At 45.1% G+C, this 20,000-nt stretch overlaps 1 protein-coding gene across 5 annotated transcripts in view; it reads right to left on the bottom strand.

Annotated features, from left to right (window-relative positions):
• Positions 1–20,000, bottom strand: part of nav1a (neuron navigator 1a) — a 145,175-nt gene that overhangs the window by 38,403 nt on the left and 86,772 nt on the right. For all 5 annotated transcript variants that reach the window (XM_080763953.1, XM_080763952.1, XM_080763954.1 and 2 more), the window contains exon 9: positions 3,861–3,999. In XM_080763953.1, coding sequence (XP_080620079.1) covers positions 3,861–3,999 — 139 coding nt within the window. The remainder of the gene's footprint in view (positions 1–3,860; positions 4,000–20,000) is intronic.

Raw genomic sequence — 20,000 nt, 5'->3', positions numbered from 1 at the left:
TGGTACGCCCAAGGTAGGGCCACATGTGTCAGTTCTGTATTATCAGTTAAGTCCGTGGACCATCGTTTGAGAAACAGTATATAGACATGGGATGCATTCCATAGCAAGTGTTACGAAAGCACTAATCTTAGCCCATATCCCATTACAACACAACAGTGGTCCCCAGGTTGATTCTTAGTCAAGGTGGTGGTCCCTGGGTCACAATCAGTTGAAAACCCAAAGGGTTTCGTGCGCCGATACGTATGTGTGTGTGTGCGCAGGCATGCGTGTGTGTGCATGTCTGTGTGTGCATGAGTGTGCGTGTTCATATTGGGGTCAGGAGGGTCTCAGTTCTCCTGGAGGCTGATAAGGTTAGTGTCTGCAGGTCACTGGGGTCAACCTACACTCAAACCCTCTTCCTCTGTCAATAACCAGGGTTCATGTCCCACTCAGATCCCTGTGTCGCACACAAAGCTTTTCATTCTTCAAACTTGTTTTGCTATTTATATGTTCTCAATATTTGGAACCTGTTATTATTGCCATTATTAAGGGTAGAGGTTTGGGGTTGTGTAAGTTGCCTTGACATGATGTAAGTCCAAATATTGGTCAATTTTCGAATGAACCGGATCACCATACGTATTGAAAATATGTTTATCTCACTGCGGTTTATTCTGAAACATTTTAATTTCAGGGACCACCATAACTCTGAGAGTGTACAAATTGGATGTGTACACTCTCAGAGGCCCCTTTTCCACTAAAACAACTTTGGTTCGTTCTAGAACTGGTTCCGTTCTGAATGATTAGAAACTTGGTGCTTTCATGGAACCGGCGGCCATTTTTTTGGTTTAATTCATTTTCAGTGGAAACTCTATTAGGCGGGAAAACAAGTGAACCGGTTCAACCCCGGTGGAGAAGGAAGGGCCTAAGGGAAATTCTGCTTTAGGCTCAACAAGGTGTCTGCATGGTGCAACGGTTATACACAGCGCCCAGAGGGCCTGTGTGTGTGTGTGTGTGTGTGTGTGTGTGTGTGTGTGTGTGTGTGTGTGTGTGTGTGTGTGTGTGCATGCATACGTCACAGCTCCATGCTCAGTACACATTGAACACGCCAGTTGCCCTGGAGACTCATATGTTGGAATTCCTCTTTTTATTAAAACCAATAGACCCCCATGGACAGGTTCACATCGCACCAGGAATGTGTAGGAGCACTGCGTGTGTGTGTGTGTGTGTGTGTGCGTGTGTTCTACAGTGTTGGAACAAAAGGAGTGCACAATGTTGATAAAACATTGTAATTTCCTCAGAGGCATTCTCGTGCTTATTGAGACACTGGGGGGGGGGGGGGACACATAAACGTAACTGTAATAAAATGGTCATATGGGTCCACTGTTATGGACCCAAGGAGTTTAATAAATACTTATAATATACTGTGTGTGTGACAAAAACTGTGCTAATAAGACTGATGCACAAACTCTATAACACTATAGGCTCCAATCTCCGCAATGAAGCCTGACAGTGCATTGCGGGTTCGAGGCCTTTGCTGTGTGCACTCCCCATCTCTCTCTCTCTCTCTCTCCCTGTGTGCACTCCCCATCTCTCTCTCTCCCTGTTTCATGTCTACCTACTGTACTATCAATAAAGGCATAAAAGCCAAATAAATCTTTTAAAAAAGAAGAAAAACTTTGAGAGAGATTATATTGTACACTCTCAGTTTTATAGGCCTGTCGCATTTAATGCCAAAAAACACAAGTAAGTAAGTATTATTAAGTACTAATTAGTATTTATAAGTCTACGGTCCAGTAACTTGTCATTACGGTGACAGTTACAGGTGGATGAATGACCACTGAAGGATTCTACGATTCTAACTGGTTAAGAAGAAGAAAAAGGGAACATTGAACATTTTGTCCTTTTTGGAACACTATCAGACCGAGGTGGGACGTGGGCTGATGATGCCTGGTTGCCATGGTAATGATGCTGTAGGGGGGGTTACTATGACTACCACAACAAGGCTTGGAGGAGGAGGGAGGTGCCCCGCTTTTCGTCCGGCTGACTGGCCCGGATGCAGGGCTACAGATGGCCCTGTGTGTAATGTATGCCTGCATGTATTCATGTGAGTGTGTGTGTGTGTGTGTGTGTGTGTGTGTGTGTGTGTGTGTGTGTGTGTGTGTGTGTGTGTGTGTGCGTGCATGCGTGCGTGTGTGCGTGCGTGCATGCGTGATTATCTACCGTATACTGTATGTACAGATGGTTGTGTTCCTGTCATGTCCTTCAGTACAACGAAAAGACAAAGGCCCGTTCCGCAATCTCAGCATCCCCGTGTGTTGGTTGCCATGGTTACCCCGATTCTCCTCTCTCTCTCTCTATCTGTACAGTATGTCTGTCTGTCTCTCTCTCTCTCTCCGTCTCTCTCCGTCTCTCTCTCTCTCTCTCTCTCTCTCTCTCTCTTTCTCTCAACTCCCACCACTTCATCAATACAGCCCACACTAATGTGGAGGTGTGACCTACATCAGACAGATTGGGAAAATGCACGTACAAATAAACACACGCACACCTACAGAAACAGGCTGGCACCCACACAGTTACAGACAGATCCCTGGGTGGGAGCTGAGAGAATCGCAGCCTTGAAATGCTCCACTAAAGCACTGGTTCTCAACCTGTGGGCCGAGGCCCACTGGTTGGCCAGGAGGGTATTGAAAGCGGGCCCCCAGAAATAATTGGCAAAGCACTAAGATTTCAATGATAACATTAACATGAAAGAATATGTTTTTTTTTCTTTAAAAACAGAAAAATTAGTTTTCATTGTGATACCAATAAAGGAACGATTTAGGATTGCTTGATTGATTGAAAACAAACGTGCTCTTTGTAATTCAGGTCCCAAATGGAAACAAGAACGCAACAACTTTGTTTTGGTGCTATGCTTTTAGACCAAGTGTTTGACTGTACTCTGTTGCTGTTTACATTTCTGTCTAATAAACTATTCAGTCAATCAATCAATCAATTTTCTGAAAATCAGATCAGATCAGATCAGATCAGACGGGCGGGCCGCGACTCCCGCGAGCGCTTTCTAGATTGTCAAGGGCTCTGATCCACTGCACCAACGTGCAGAAATACATGTACATGTACTACTCAGATATATAATACTCAGGAAGGAATGCACTAAACTAAAGCAATGCAGTGTCCTCATGGTCGCATGGTGCATCATGCAGCATGCACATGGTGCATCTCTGCAGCATGCAGCCATGCACATGGTGCATCTCTGCAGCATGCAGCCATGCACACCATGTGCATGGCTGCATGATGCATCATGCACACGGTGTATCTCTGCAGCATGCACACGGTGCATCTCTGCAGCATGCATCATGCAGCATTGCACGCTGCATATCGATCACTGCAGAGGTGATAAACATCGCCGTGCGTGCCTTGAATACACAACAAGTCTGCATGGGTCCGTGATTCCTGCAGGACATAATGTCCTATTAGCTCCTGTGTGTGTGTGTGTGTGTGTGTGTGTGTGTGTGTGTGTGTGTGTGTGTGTGTGTGTGCGTGCATGCGTGTGCATGAGAGAATGACAGAGAGAGAGAGAGAGAGGAGAGAGAGAGAGAGTGAGCATGTGTGTGCATGTTCACTAGAACATGTTGATAGAGTGTGTATTACAAATCACTCAGCGCCTCATCAATACTGCTCTGGATTAACAGTTTGGCGCTGTTCTGTGGCCAATCCATCAACACCACACAGCTGTGTCAATGTGTGTGTGTGTGTGTGTGTGTGTGTGTGTGTGTGTGTGTGTGCGTGTGTGTGTGTGTGTGTGTGTGTGTGTGTGTGCGTGTGTGTGTGTATGTGTGTGTGAGTGAGTGCGTGCGTGCCGTGCACGCATGTGTTGCACTTACCACCACAGCTGAGTTTCTGCGGGAGCCAATGGGAGTGGTGGGAAGGGAGTTGAGGGTGGGACTCGTGTTGAACTCCTCGGAGCTGAGGTTGTCCGAGCCGTCACTCAAACCGCTGCTGATGGAGCTGCTCTCGTCCCAGCTGCAGAAAAACACAAAGACAATACATCAGAACATATACTGTAATACTGTACAATACAATACTGTAAAGTTAAGGCCTATTCATACTACAGTTTTAGGTGATGAGGTGACCACAGAAACGGTGGCTAGTAAAAACAGAGAGATGTGTTTAGGTGAGCGGTGAGTCTCTTTACTCTCTTATCACCGCAGTGTGACGTCATGTTGTAGTTTTCGGTGGTCACCTTATCACCTAAAACTGGAGTATGAATAGGCCTTTAGAAGACCCTTGTGCAATCAGAGGACAAACTGAAACAGATGAAGTTGACTCGGGCTAGGAAGAGAACTACTACTGGCAGTAGGAATGGAGTGCAGGACGTTTGGCCTCAAGCTCAATGTCAGAAAAGAAATATTAAAAAAATATTGTCTTTTAACACAAAGAACAGTGTCCCGTTGACATTGCCAACAGGACACTGCTCAAGGTAGTCTGGGACGCTGCTCAAGGCTCAAGACTGCGTCTAAACAAGAATGCTTCGAATGGCACTTTGGTGTCACATCAGAAACGTGGACTTCTACGGAGGCCTCCCACAGGCCACATGGTAAGGTGAGAGAGAGAGAGAGAGAGAGAGAGAGAGAGAGAGAGAGAGGATGAGGCTGGCTGGCTGGACACTGCGCCATGCACCCTAGACAGGAGGTCATGGTGGGTAACGATTCAGGAGTCTGTACACTCTGTTAGACAGGAGGTCAGGGGGGTAGCGATTCAGGAGTCCGTACACTTTTGCAGTAATAATAACCGGCACCGCAAACACTAAACGGTGGACAAAAAGTATCACAACATGAGCCAGGATGTGGTAATTAGCCTCGTTAAATCTAAGCCATCTACAACAGCAAACAGGCTGGGGCATACACAGGAGGAGGCATGAATCCTATTTTAGGCACAACCATTAGCCCCTGCACACAGCATCCACGCGTACCCAAAAATGTCTTAATGAGCAAATGCAATGTGTGCCAGTTTGCTGAACGTGTGCTGCAGTTTTACCATGCAGGCCAGCAGTCCAGTCAGTGGAATCAGTAAAAGCTCCTATACTTGGCTTGATGTCTCCCAGCTAGCCTTTTGATCAAATATTCATAGACTAGACTTTGTTTTCAGCGCTGACTGCGCTACGTCGTAACATTCCATAAATAACTTTCACACATAATATTACATACATGTATATTAAGACTGCAGGCTGTTAGTCTAGTCACGACGCTGCGCTTATCAACCCGCGCCCACGCACGCACTTATGCAAAAAAAAAGTGTGTTAAAATAGTACCGTATCAGACATATGTCAGCTATAAATGCATATATCGTCGCTACCGTAAACCTTGTGTGTCTAAAATAAAAGTTTATTTTTTGTCTCAAGCTCATGTTAATACATTTTATTGGTTCATTATTTCGATACTTTAGCGTGACCCTGTCATACCTTATAAGAATAAAATAGACAGGAAAAAGGAAAGGAAAAGGAAGTGAAACATATATGAAAATATAATACAAAATATGAAATATGAAATATGGAGATACAAGGTTTCTGTACGGCCGCAACAATATCAAATCTGATCGTAACAGACAGGACATACACCAGTGTTTTTAACAGTGTTAATTTAACTCTAAGAGGGTCCATTTTGTACAATCTCAGCATTGAATTGTGCCTGCGTGCATATGCACAACAGACAGAAGTCTGTCTTTTGGAATACTTCTGCACTCTCGCTGCTCTCTTGCAAGACGTGTAGAAAATCCTGCCGCGCTAATGCATTATCAGCATGGATCAGGGCTGTTTGTACAGTGGATGTACGCTACAGCCACACGTCAAATCTCTAACGACAATATTATCCATGATTAACCGAGCCAGACATCCAAGCAGCTACTGTCTGGAACATCCAGCGGTATAATAATAATAATAATATGTATCTAATGTCAACTCAACAACAAGATCGTTAAACTAATAATAGGAAAAATGTCTGAAATCGCCTGAAATGTATGTCTTGGTAATATTCATATGGAAGTCTCTCTTTAACCTGTTATTCAGAAGTATGATTCCAGTAAATAAAGGTTTAATAGGCTTGGGGGGAGTTTACAGGGCTCATCTGGAAATTGTATTTGGGCATGTCTGCGTGCGTGTGTGTGTGTGTGTGTGTGTGTGTGTGTGTGTGTTTAGATATGTAAATAGGTCATGGTCAGGGAGTCGGGGTGGGATGGTATGTAGGTATAGGGCAATGAGGGCATGGGCTGATCTATGTGGGGGGATAAGGGTGGAGCGAGGGTCTTCCGGATGGGTGCCTGTGTGGGTCACACACACACACACTGTGCCCCGGAGGGGAACTGACAGAGGGGTAAGGGTGGTGGATAGGGTGGGGGTCCATCCATGCCCCTTCCCCATTCTGCCTCTGGATGTCTAGACCAGTGAGTGTCAACCTTGCATCATTAGGCCACAGATCATCCTCTTCGGGACGCCGAGCTACACTGTCAAAATCACACCCGTGTGAAGTGAGAGAGTCAGACACATATGACGTAAATTCTACATTCAACGTCAATGGAAATTTCATGTTTGTGTAAGACGACTAATAGCTGAATATAAAATGCTATTCTAACTCTAGAAGTTACAGACCTGTAAAGGGACCCCCCTGGATGGAACCCCCTCAAGGACCCCTGCCTGGGGACCACTTGGTCTAGACGGGGGTGGGGGTAAACATTGAAATGGGAGAGTTTCATGTCTGAATTGGCTGCTGCACGGCCATTTCAAAATAAAATGTACAGTATAAGGGGGAAATTGAAGATAAGGAGATACACCCTCTGAGGTCATGGTTTCCTGAAAGCACACTGAGCCTTGGTGTCTTCAGACAGTCACAGCATCCAAACACGCTCTTCAAGGTAACTGATATAGTACCACAGACCATCATGTTGCCAAGGGATCACACAGTCTGTGGTGGAATGGAACTAAGTGCTTTTAATTACGTACATTTTGAATTCCAGACTTTTACCTGTATTTAAGTTTTTGGTTGGAACTATCTCAGATGTATATAATAAGCATAACTAGGGCATGGTCAACTTCTAACCTGCTAGTAGTGACATCATGTATCATATAATTATCCACACAACCCAAACCAGCCACCAATGCTCTGATCACACCTATCTTAAAGTTTCAATATGATGTGAACACGCCCACAAAGTTTCTCTATGATCTTAACCACACGCCTGTAAAGTCTTGTGTTGTGACTGCATCTTGCAGTGTTTCGACGCCATGATTCTGTCCTCCAGACACAAACACAGCGTACCTCACAAGGTGAACAAACATGTCACACTAGCGTATATAGGTGGGGAAAAAAGTGTATTTGTGCGTGTTGCATGCGTACTGCTCTGTACTGTGCTGCTGTGCAGCACACATGTGCATGTCATTCATTCCTGTGTGTGTGAAGAACGCCTCATGCAGAGATGAACGCTCCGCGTCTGTCTCTCCGGGAGGCAGAGCTGTGGTTTAAAGACACCATCCCTCCGAGGCTTAGAGGATATGGAAGGGAAAGGTACTGCTTAAGAGTCTAAGCAATACCTTTCCCTTCCATATCCTGTTATTCACTTCACAGAGAACCATCTGCGGTTCACAAGTGCTTTGTTCACGATAACACCAAACCTCCCTCTCTGTTGAACATTACGCAGATGTGATGAAACAAACAAGAGTGGGTGTGGTGTTTACTGTGAGTGAAATGACTGAGATAAAACAGGCACACTCACGGCAGAGAGATGGGCCAGGTATAAGAATACTTTTAGCAGTTAATTTGTAAAAGAAAAAACAACCACATGAACCCTAGCATTCCTGGGGTTTAAGTGGTTAAGCATTCGCTAAAAGGCTATGCCGAGAGAGAGAGAGAGAGAGAGAGAGAGAGAGAGAGAGAGAGAGAGAGAGAGAGAGAGAGAGAGAGACCGAGACAAAGAGAGAACGTCTCAGCCGTTGTGGCAGTTATCCCCCGGGGCACGCATGAGAAGAAGATCTCTTCGAAAAGTAAGGAAGGTAGTGAATAAAATATCCCTCTCTCCGGTAATATAAGATGCATATCGGAAAGCTAATTGAAGACAACGCATTCCCAGATCCATCAGGCTGAGGAGGAGGAGATGTTTCATTTCAGGCAGCTTTAGCTCAGAGACCAGAAGACGCCTCAGGCTCTCTCTCTCTCAAATAGGAGATGAGTCGCTGTGCGGGGCGCCAGGAGGAACCTAAGAACCGTAGACATTATGAGACAACGCAATTGTGTGTGTGTGTGTGTGTGTGTGTGTGTGTGTGTGTGTGTGTGTGTGTGTGTGTGTGTGTGTGTCTCAGAGTCTTAAGTGCCAATGAGGCTGCTGACTCATCTCAAGGAAGGAAATGTGTGTGCTCAGACTTTGTGAGTGTTTTCTCAGAAGTCGCCCACGTCTGAAGAAGATGAGTCGATGTGGTGGATGTGTGGTGAAGGGTCGCTTCAAGGTCATGTGAATCGCGGTTTGCAAAATGTTCTCGTATCCATGTTCACATTCATATTCACCCGATTCATGGTTCACAAGAGCATCTCTCACCTTTTCTCCACCTCAGAATGCAACTGTTCTCCTCTCCTTTCATCTTTCCCTCAACAGCAGCTGCTCAACTCTGTTCCATCTGTCTCTCTCTCTCTCTCTCTCTCTCTCTGGCTGACAATTACAGGCTAATATTAGCAGCCCACTCGTCTACTACATCCCCCTGTCTCAGATTAGCTGCCATCTGACTGCCAGCGCCTTAATTAATCTCACTCAAATCACCTGCCTGTCACGTCTTCATTTATCTTAATTGGCACCGGCCTATACCCTCGCCTCATACTGAATGTAACACAGAGACAAAAAAACTCATTAGTTACACATGCGCGCGCACGCACGCACGGGTCGCACGCACACAGACACGAGCACGCACAATTCACGTCAGATATGTCAAATTATCTGACATCATGTATGTGTGAAATGATTAAATGAATATACACATAGGATGAAATAATGAACACATTGTCGCTGTTGGGCAGAAACCTCCTATCGTCATGTACGGTATATGAATGTTTTTATGTTTTAATACTAAAGCAAAAGAAACGTTTTTTGGACATACAAGGTTTTCACCCGACAGCAACAAATTGGTATTTGGATGTGGCCATAAACCACAAGGGCTCATCCTGGTGATACATGTGTAATATCATTTGTCTGTCTGTGGCTGTATAGCCTAGCCCCGTAAAACGAAGCCTGCACACCAAACCCCAACAACTGGAGGCAAAAGGACGGTGACATTGAGAAATGCTTTACTCCCACACATGTAATTCACTGAGCCAAATGGACATCGATGCGTGATTCAATTTGGGCCGCAATAAATGTCAATTTAGCTTGATTAAACTCATCCTTCATCTCAAACTGTCCCAAGCGCCTTGCCAGTGTGTCGTTCACCATACCAAAGCCAGACGGCGCACCGCTAAGCCCAGGACAGGCCGTGTGCCACATATTGGCTTTGTAGTGCTCCACCAAGGCCAGTTCTGGCTCATTAACGACAAATGGTTTCCTACTCGAGCTACACTTGAGACATCGTATATAATAGAACCAGTCTGAGAGAGGCAGCACTGATAGACATCACTATAACACTCGAGTAGAGACCCACTTTATACTTTTAGCAGACGCTCTTAATGCAGAGCGGCTTAACAGTAACAAGAACAAAACAAGGTAATACAGTGCATCAAATATATTTAAATAGATAGGATCATAAGTAAACTAAGAACCTACACTTCCGTCTAACAGTAGAATATCTGTACATTGAAACTATAAAGTAGAATGCTATAGAATGCCAGGTCAATAATCTATATTACATATTTTAGCCATTGCATACGCCTGCAAGGTCGTCGAGGCTAGAAGGTGAGTTCTCAGGCTATACTCACACACCAAGAATATCCGATGTCCAACCTGTCAACCTGTCACATCCATGATGTTGTACGCTTACAGATTTGCTATTTTCGGCGTGCGAGACACAGACACACGACGGTCCATAAATGAGCCACTGCGGCTTTGGAACAACATGGATTCCATCCAGCCTGCAGACAGACAGAGAGACACAGACAGAGAGAATGGCCAGCAGCCTAATCCTAACGTGGCAGAGAGACGAATGAAACATTTATTTTCTGTCAGTCTTCTCACTTGTGAAAGACGTGGTGTGGTAACAGTGGACAAATGGCATTATTCTCTTTTCACAGACACTCCATTTGTCTGTCCTTTCCTCGTAGGCCACAGAGAGAAGAGACACGCACGCGCACGCACACGCACACAGTCACACACACACACACACACACACATACACACATGCACACTCATACACAGGGTCTCACAAGGGCAGAATAGCTCAATAGATGCCACTGAGCTAAATGGCCGGCTCTTGTTAATGGCCCTCTATGTTCCTGGATTCAGAGCGTGGATCTAATTGCTCTGATCTCTCCATGAATGGACTCTTCTGCTGCTCGTTATTATCAGAGCGTTGCACGGTCGTCCTCACGCCCTCTCTCGTTCTCTCTCCCCTCTCCTCTCCTCTCCTCTTTGTCTCTCTTGTTCCTTCTCTTGAGAAGGCCTCCTCTCCTCTCTCCACTCGTCTCCACTCGTTCCATCTCCACTCCTATGTGCTCTTTTCTCATCTCCTCTCAAGGTTCAAGGTTGTTACATCTTGTAAACAGGTAGATACGAGTAAAACTAATTTGTGTTTGGCTTCCTTCAGACAATACAGCAGTAGCAGAACGTAAAAAATGATTTAAAGAAAGGAAAAGAGTGCAAAGGAGAGCAGGGAGAGAATAAAATTGATTCAAGAGCATCATCAAATGACCTATAATGTGTCTATAATCTTTGTATTATCGTATATATACCAGCAGCATTTTTCCACCAGTAGCTGCTATACCTAACTTCACAGCTTCAACAACTTCACAGTATATTCTATTTCTATGTACAAACTAGATTCTTCCCTCTCCTAGTCTCTTTTGTCCTCCATTATCTTACAATTCATTCTGTCTCTGTCTGTATGCCCTCTCCTCTATTCTCCTGCCTTCCAGCCTTTGGGAGTGAGGGATGGAGAGAGAGCGAGAGAGAGCGAGAGAGAGAGAGAGCGAGAGAGAGAGAGAGAGAGAGAGAAAGAGAGAGAGAGAAAGAGAGAGAGATAAGGCTGTACTGATAAAACTAAGTACACCCAGACAGAGAACACGGACATCGAAGACAAAGCAGCCCTGCTTCGCGGGCCGCGGCGGTGGAAGCAGTGCACTCTGGGAGATGTATTCATGGTCTGCTCGGCAGAGGGCACAGACTGACTGATGGGTCGATAAGACCGCTCCCTCTCTGAACTAACATTAGTATTAACTCCACAGAGGCCAAGACAGTAAACTATGACCAAGACGCACATTTAAACTTTAGAGGACACCAGTGATAGAAAATTTCCCGACACGTCGTGAGCTTGTTGCGGATCGCTGTTTCCGTCGAAGAGAGGTGGTGTCGACGGACAAAAGGAAGGGGACAAGGATAGACACATTGGGGGGTGTCCGATCGTCATAGTGTAGGTTTTAAGTGGTTAAGAGTGCAGGGTCAGGAGAGATTGGCTGACAGGGTGGACAGATTTACAGGCCTTCCCTCGCTCATAGGAGCTTCACAAGGAGAAAGGGACCAATCAACTAATCACCCGATCAATAGCCCATGCAGGATGTAGCGGATGTCAATTCACTCATCCTCGACCTGCTACTAAACAACGGATCAATGGGAGGAAACGCCTACATGTCTGGCGGTCAATATCACCACGTGAGCTTGACGTTCACTGTTCAGCAACAGCACCATTCACAATTAGAATATTCTCGTGGCTGTGCAGTAATGTTCACCTTCAGCCCAGCGACGAAGTTGAGCCGCAATAATCTGGCCAATCACCAGCTGGCAGGAAATTACCGCTGGAGAGACTTATTTGATGTGCGTCGCCGCCGCAGATAAGAAAGAACGAGTGCAGCAGACATACGGAGATAACCCGTAGAGAGAGAGTGGGATGGAGAGAGAGAGAGAGAGAGTAATGAAAAAAACAAGCAGCCGGTGACACAGAAAGATGGATGTCAACAAGGAAAAGCTTTCAGGTCATGTTCTCTATTGAGGTTAACCACTCAACCAATTACACCCCGTTTACTTACTTTACTGGAGTCCCCTGGGCTCTATATTAGGCCCCCTCCTGTTTTTGCTCTGCACTACATTTATCTTTGCTGAAAATAGTCGATCGATCTGCTGTTTTGTTGGATGGTCAGCCCAGAATAGGGACATTTATGCAGTTAAGGCCCGAGGCCCATTCTACAAATGCCTTCTGAATTAGTAGTTCTCACACTTTCTCCAAAAATGGTTAAAAAAATAAATAGCAGATGATAACAGATTCCCTGTTTTAATGGGTTAAGCCATAACACATCATACAATACAGCGAAAATAGATCTGAAAGCTTACAACAACGCTAGCACTAAAATAATAATGACAGGGATGTGCCAGGTCCCGAGCGGTTAGCAGGACTTTAACATATATGAGCATGATCTGGTGTGTTGACTTAACACCCCAGAGTGTAAAAATGGACTGCTGTGGGATCGTGCGGTTGACCGAGTCTGTCGTCATGCCGTCGACGAGGTTAAAACCCTGTGGCTTTCCAGGATGATATTTGGACAGGGCACTTTTCCCCACTGGGTGGAAAGTGTTTCTGCAGTCTGTCCCAAAGTGGACAGGAACTTTCCATCCCTATTAAAAAATAAATCCACACAGCCTTCACATGCATGGCACAGCCCCGGAATGGCTAAATCAGACCGTACAGTACAGTACAGTACGTACGTTCCAGTGATTGGTGGAGGGGGGAAATGGAAATTAGGGCAGTGCCAGGCTGGCAGTGTGGGCAGCAGGCAGCAAGAAAAACCTGCTTTATTCACTAGAGTCATTATTCAACCTCCAGACTGCTGGATGAATTCACTTAAGTGAGGCAAAGTATGTGTGTACGTGTGCGTAGTTGCGTACGTGAACAAATGGGAACCTGCAGTGGAAGAAATGTACTCACATTTCTTGCTTAAATAAAGTCTCAATACTGCAATGTAGAAACATAAGTAAAAGTCTGGGACTCCAAATGTAGTAAAAGTACAAAAGTGGCTTCAAAGTACCAAAAGTAAAAGTTCTCATTATGCAGAATGTTATCATTGTGTCTAACATTTATAAAATATCTTTTGGAAAATGAGAGACGTACAAGCTCACAAAGCATCGGTCACATCGCTACATCTGCACTACATCTCTGACAAAAGTATAGTACAATGGAAATACCCAAGTTTCCACCACTGGGAACAGACCTTGTGAAGGTCATGGTTCAGGGACAATGAGTGGACACACCCTCCTGCCACACAATTAACCTGCTACCTAAAAATAGACCACAACATCCAACCACCGGGATAGACAGGTTCTACCGGGAATATCCCCATTGACGTCAAAGCAAGCATATAACGATGACTCAAAGGTAAGATTATTCACATAGCATCCTTCTTTAGTATATGATTTAGTATGATGATATAATGTAGAATACACAGTATATATATATATATATATATATATATATATATATATATATATTAAATGTGAGCTAAAGGTATAATAAAAAAAGAGAAGAGGAGACAGCCAGAGGCCACATCTGCAGCTGGTTTTTAAAACGTCTGTCTTGTCCAGGTTTTCAGTCCCTTATTTCCACCACCACCACACCTCCCCTTTAAAAACCGCTGGAGTGAAACCGCACAGCATACTGTGCTTGTATGATTACACAATGATGGTTAAGTCATCAGTAGAAGTCAATAAACCATTCCACTTCAGGGGAAAGGGCTTGCGTTTTAAAAGGGAAGAGACACATTTTTATCACATAATTACACTGATGCACACTGACACGCGCGTGGTAATCTATCCATTTGTAACTGTTGACAGTGTACACGTGTATCCATTACGCTAAAATAGGGTGAATTTTGCATCCCAAAACGCAGTTTATAGTTAAGAGACGCAATAAAACAACGGCCTCTGCATCCACGGGATGCACTACTGTATTACTGTACTGTTTTTTATTCTACTTTATTTTGATAGCTTTAGTTATAATCATTATAGTTAAATGCTGCAATTTGTAAAAATGGCAAAATGACTCCTAAAGTCAAAGTGGGTCTCATAAAATGTCCCTGGGACTCATCTAAAAGACCACCCCTGCATCCCGGGACTCATTACATTGAAAACCTATTTACATCACTGTAAAAGTGCTTTAAGTTGTATTTTTGGGGGGTTAAAATAAGTGTTAAATAGCTCTATATTCCCATAGTAATCATTGCTATAGAGCAGTGGTTGGTGGTTTAAACCAGTGGTCCTTGAGGGGGTTCCGGGTGGTCTCCAGATAAATGATGAAGAGTTGGTAACCAGAGTTGGTTTCATTTTACTCCCAAGAATGAAATTATTGTTAGACATCTGCATTACTTAATTAATTTACAAAACATCTACACAATTAGATGTTTGTCTCTACTATTAGTTACCACATCAATACAGCATGGAATTGTGGACAAAATCGTATTCAACGATAACAAAATAAAAAAGGTTTTGGGTCTGAGAGGCTGAATGTCGTCAAATGGTGGTCCGTGGCTCAAATACCGAATAAGCAATGGACCTTGGTATGAAACGGGTTGAAGGCCACTGCTCTATAGCAGCACTATTAGCTGCGGTCAAGGCCTGGTAGTGTTGGCGGGTCCAGTGACTGTGTCCATCGTTTGGCTGAGTGCAGCAGACCATCTGCGTGACGGAGCCTGAAAAAACAGCCCACCGTTGTATGTATATTTAACGTGTAATGGAACGCTATATACAGCACACACACATGCGGGGAAAAACAACCGGCCGAGTGAGACGCATACATGAGCTCACATCATTCACACGTGTTCCGTGTGCACTCGCTCCCTCATTGAGGAGGGCTTCTATATCTACCTGATAAGATTCAAAGAAAGGGTTTGTGTGTAGCTGTCAGGCACAGATGGCAAACAATATGGAACCCTGGACCACTTCACCGGCTTATCAGAGACACACACACACACACACACACGCACGCACGCACAAACACACACACACACACACACACACACACACACACACACACACACAGGCCTGTTGACCATCGTTGAGCACTATAATCAGAGCAGCTTGTCCTTCCTTACAGCAGAAAATCGCTTACCACCCAATTATTAAGCGGAAGGAATAAGGGGCAGGGAATATGGAATGATATTAAGATATTAATTAACTGTACATCCATTTAAAATCATGTGCAAATGAATCGCTATATATTAGCATTCTACATTTGCAGGCAGCAGACATGTGCTCTCTACACACCGATTTATTTCGCTGTAGCCTGCTGCACACATCACCACACACCATATAGGGCTATGCACTGTACATAACCACACACCATATAGGGCTATGTACTGTACATAACCACACACCATATAGGGCTATGTACTGTACATAACCACACACCATATAGGGCTATGTACTGTAGCTGTACTGTATAATGTGCATTAACAACCCCAGACCATGACAGTCTCAAACTACCAACACAGCTGACCAGCAAAGACATAATATTGTGCTGGATATCTTGGCTTGTGATGACAAGGCGTACTGTATATGTATACATTACCTATCTATCTCCAATTGGAAAATGAGACTTGTTTGAACAATAAACACAACGGCACATGTACAGTACAGGCTGCTACATCGGGGCATAGATTAAAGATGTCATTCCAACGGCGTTATTATAGGTATCAGGTCATCAGCCATCTGCTGCTCTGGGTGTTCTCATCCTGAGAATAATCAGCTGTGCAGTTCTTTTTAATTGCAACTTATACATAATATACAGACATATACATGCAACCGCTCCAAAACCAAAAAGGCAATTCAGATTTACAATGACTCTACCCAACCCTCTTCGCCCTGAATTTGACCTCTTACCATCCGGCAGGAGGTTTAGAGTGCCATTAGTAGTTCCGTTTGTGCCAATTGCTGTGGACATTTTAAATAAGAAAATGTTTAAATAGCTCTACCACCTCCAGTAATCCCCTCGGCCCATAATATATATATATATAGTATTTAAATGTATCTATGTAATGATGTTTTTATTGGCAATTTATAAGGCAAATTTTCATTTTATGTCAAATGTATTGGACAATATAGTGTATATCTTAAGCAAGGTTTAGGATTTATTTGATGTTCTCTTAGTCAATACGTATAATGAGGTAGTGTTAATGTATAGATTTGTGACCACTTGTAACATTTTGTTCACACTCAAGAGAGTTAAATTAACACTCAGGCATTTTGCAGCACAGGGACTCAATGTGTTGCACTGCCACTGAGATGTCAATTTTGACACTTGGCTGCGGGGCAGAGTACTGAACCTTTGAAATGTCACCGTGTCATCTGCAAATCTGAAGACAACCGACAGTATAACGAACGCCCCAGGGCCGCTTTAGAGATTAAACACTCGAACCCCAGGCACTAGCATGCCTATTCTGGGGGAACATTCACCCATCAATAGAAAGCTTACAATACGCTATATGAGCTTATGACACTTGCGAGTGCTTAAAGTGTGTACTCTGCAGGTGTCACTGATCACATGATCTCAAGTTCTAGACCTCCGGTTCTAGGCTAGACAGAAGGGGGGGGGACATTCTTTTTTTTTATTATTTCCACACAACAACTATTACTACGGTATATTAATGACACAGTTTAATGTTGAAAATGAGTGGTATTCCCCTTAAACACATTAATACTTCTCTTCTGGGGGGTACCTGGCACAAAAAACATGTCAGATGGGGGAGTCGTCCGCGGGCCAAATACATATCAATTTGGGGGTCCTTTGGCAGGAAGATTTAAAATACTGATTTAGAAGGCATTCTTTTATTTGTAGAATCGACCTCAGGTCTTATATTGGCTTAATGATGTCAACAGAAAGGGCTTTGAATGAGCTACACGGACAAGGTCTTGTATTTACTGTGTAAAACACTTCATAGTAAGCCACTGACAGGATGTGATTCACAGGACAGCCTCCCTGTGCGCGGTGTGTGGCGAGTAAACACCAAACGAGAAATTAATTTCCTCTGCTGACGTTTATATAAGTTATTTACTCTCCATCGCCTTTTTTATGATGTGAAAAGGAACAGTTTGTGATAGCTGGGTGCATGCACACATGCACACGCACACACACACACGGCAGCAGAATTTAGGCATTACAGGGGATTACAGAGCAGGCTGGAGTTAATGAGGACATAATTACTGCTAATTCCATCTGTCACCAGGATCAGAGCCGGCCAGGGGTCTCAGCTAGAGGTGACGTGTGTGTATCTCAGTAAGAGTGTGTGTGTGTGTGTGTGTGTGTGTGTGTGTGTGTGTGTGTGTGTGTGTGTGTGTGTGTGTGCGTGTGTGTGCGTGTGTGTGCGTGTGCGTGCGTGCATAGAGAAATTGGGGTCACATCCCAAAAGGGCAGTCACTGCAAACTTGCTGTCCTTTTGACAATCACAGCCTTGACAGCAATTGCCTAGGGCTTTAGGACACACGCGCACACACACACGCACACGCACACACACACACACACACGCACACACACACACACACACACACACACACACACACACACACACACACACACACACACTGAATTACTACTGTCCCCCCGTGTGTGTCCAGGAGGAAAAAGTTGAATTAGCTGTCAGAAGTGTATGTGTGAGGCTTTTTGCTTAAGTCACCAGTCAGTCCTTGAGGGACACGCACACCGCCAAGCCAGCCAGACTGCATACATTGGCCCTCGTTCAAAGACGTGTGTGTGTGTGTGTGTGTGTGTGTGTGTGTGTGTGTGTGTGTGTGTCTTGACTCTGGGACGACGTGCGTACGCGGGTGTGTGTGTCGAGGCTAAATGGTTCCTCAGAGTCTTAACCCCAGGCGAGGGGACACATTCTACACATGCCTGCCTGGCTGTGGCTGCTGCTGCTCTGTGGATGGAAAGTCCAAGCACTAAAAAGGCAATGAAGCACATTCACACTCAGCGAGAGGGATCTTTCTCTCTTCCTCGCTAACCACCACCGAGGGGGAGTGGGAGTGGGAGTGAGTGTGCGCACAGAAAGACAGACCAACAGACAGAAAGACCGACAGACCAACAGACGGAAAGACCGACAGACAGACAGACGGTCATGAGAAGAAACCGTAAAACACAGATAAACTATCCGAGGTCGTTCTTGACCAGACTTCAGAGACAGTTTATCTTCCCAAGCATCTCTCTCTCTCTATCCATGGTTATCCAGATGAAGTGTGTGCTCAGTGCAGCACTAGAGCACTAGGCCACTGACTGAGAAAGAGCTGTCTTGGCTCCGACAACCCAACCTCGGCTCAGTGAGATTAAGCAGCGGTGTCGAACAACAATGGAAGACCGGTCCAACAAGGTTCACGTGAGGAGGAACTTTTGGTTGAGAAATGTAGGAGATCGATCATGGGAGCTGCTTCGCACCGCGCCCAAAAAACCCTCACTGGAGTCAAGTCAGTTCCACACACACACACACACACACACACACCGTAAAAGGACAGTAGAGGTGTTGCCTGGGGAAGTTTGGAGGTAGACAGAAGACATGCTGTATGTATACAGTACAGGGGACAGCTTCCAGAAGACATGCTGTATGTATACAGTACAGGGGACAGCTTCCAGAAGACATGCTGTATGTATACAGTACAGGGGACAGCTTCCAGAAGAAGTAATATCCTTACTTCTGTCCGTGCGTGCATTGCAGGGTCATCATGGGTCACTATGCGTTACAGGCACCCTGGCCCTGGCTGTCCAAACAAGACTGAACCACTTGAACGATATAAATGTATAATTCGTGGACGGGAAAACTAGAAAATAGCCGATCTATACAAGCTCGTAACGCGTCGGGTTGTGAGCTTGCCAAAGAATAGGGATGCCAAGGTTCATGAGTGGTTTGGATGCCGTTGCACATCTGCAGTTTTTGTTTTCGTTAAAGCATAACAGGATGACATATGGCAGAGGAAAGACATCTTTAAAATGTCTCCCCGGTGGTCTGCGTAGGCGTCACTATAAGGACAGCGTGACCGGCTAAGACGAAGCGTTTTGCCCTACATTATTGAGAAGAGCGCGAAAACCTCACAGCGAGAGCGTGTCTGTACAATTTACAACCTACCGGTAATCGTGGGTTCGAGTCCCTAGCCCGTAAAAATATGAACCTAGCATCTGTCTAAATAACCTTCTATTTAAATGTTAACACTGTGGTCAAGAACACAAACAAAGCATGGGAACAACATTAACATGTGAACATCTGTGCATCTTAACACGTTATGTCTGCATGTTGGTCATCATAACTGGGACTAGTGCTACGGGGCTGAGGTGGAGTCTGAGAAGAGGTGCGTTTCCAGAGCATACGGAAGAGAATTGTGTCTGAGTTCTGACTGCAACGGGGAGTTTGTTCCACGGTTTTGGGAGCCAGGAGGGAGAAGAGGAGTCTGGGATGTACCTGTGGGAGTCTGTGTCTCTGTAGTTAGTGTAGGAAAAGAACAGCAGCATTCTGACCCACTAACCCCCTGACCCTGTCCGAGCAGCGAGAGCCATACATCTAACGTCCCACACCTCTCCTCTCCTCAGCACGACTCCACAGGATGCAGGAGAGGGAGGCGCTCCAGGGACCTGGTCAAATGGACTCTTAAATAACTCCTCTTAAATAGGTCTGTTCTGGGGCACACACACACACACACACAGTACACCCCCATCCATGACTCCAGCATGGAGAACCAGAGAGGAACTGACAGAGGGGGGAACCCCGGAGAGCGGAGGCCCAGGACAGGGGGCTCCGTCCTGGGGTAGAGTTTCCCCCATCTGGCCCTCCTCCCATGGCTGTCAGCTGACCTAACGGACCATGTGAAGTTGTAACGGCACACAA

This window comes from Protomyctophum bolini, assembly GCF_963924005.1.
Source record: "Protomyctophum bolini genome assembly, chromosome: 5".
Classification (NCBI taxonomy): Eukaryota; Metazoa; Chordata; class Actinopteri; order Myctophiformes; family Myctophidae; genus Protomyctophum; species Protomyctophum bolini.
Note: the sequence above shows the minus strand (reverse complement) of the source record. Positions and strands in the feature narration are given on the sequence as shown.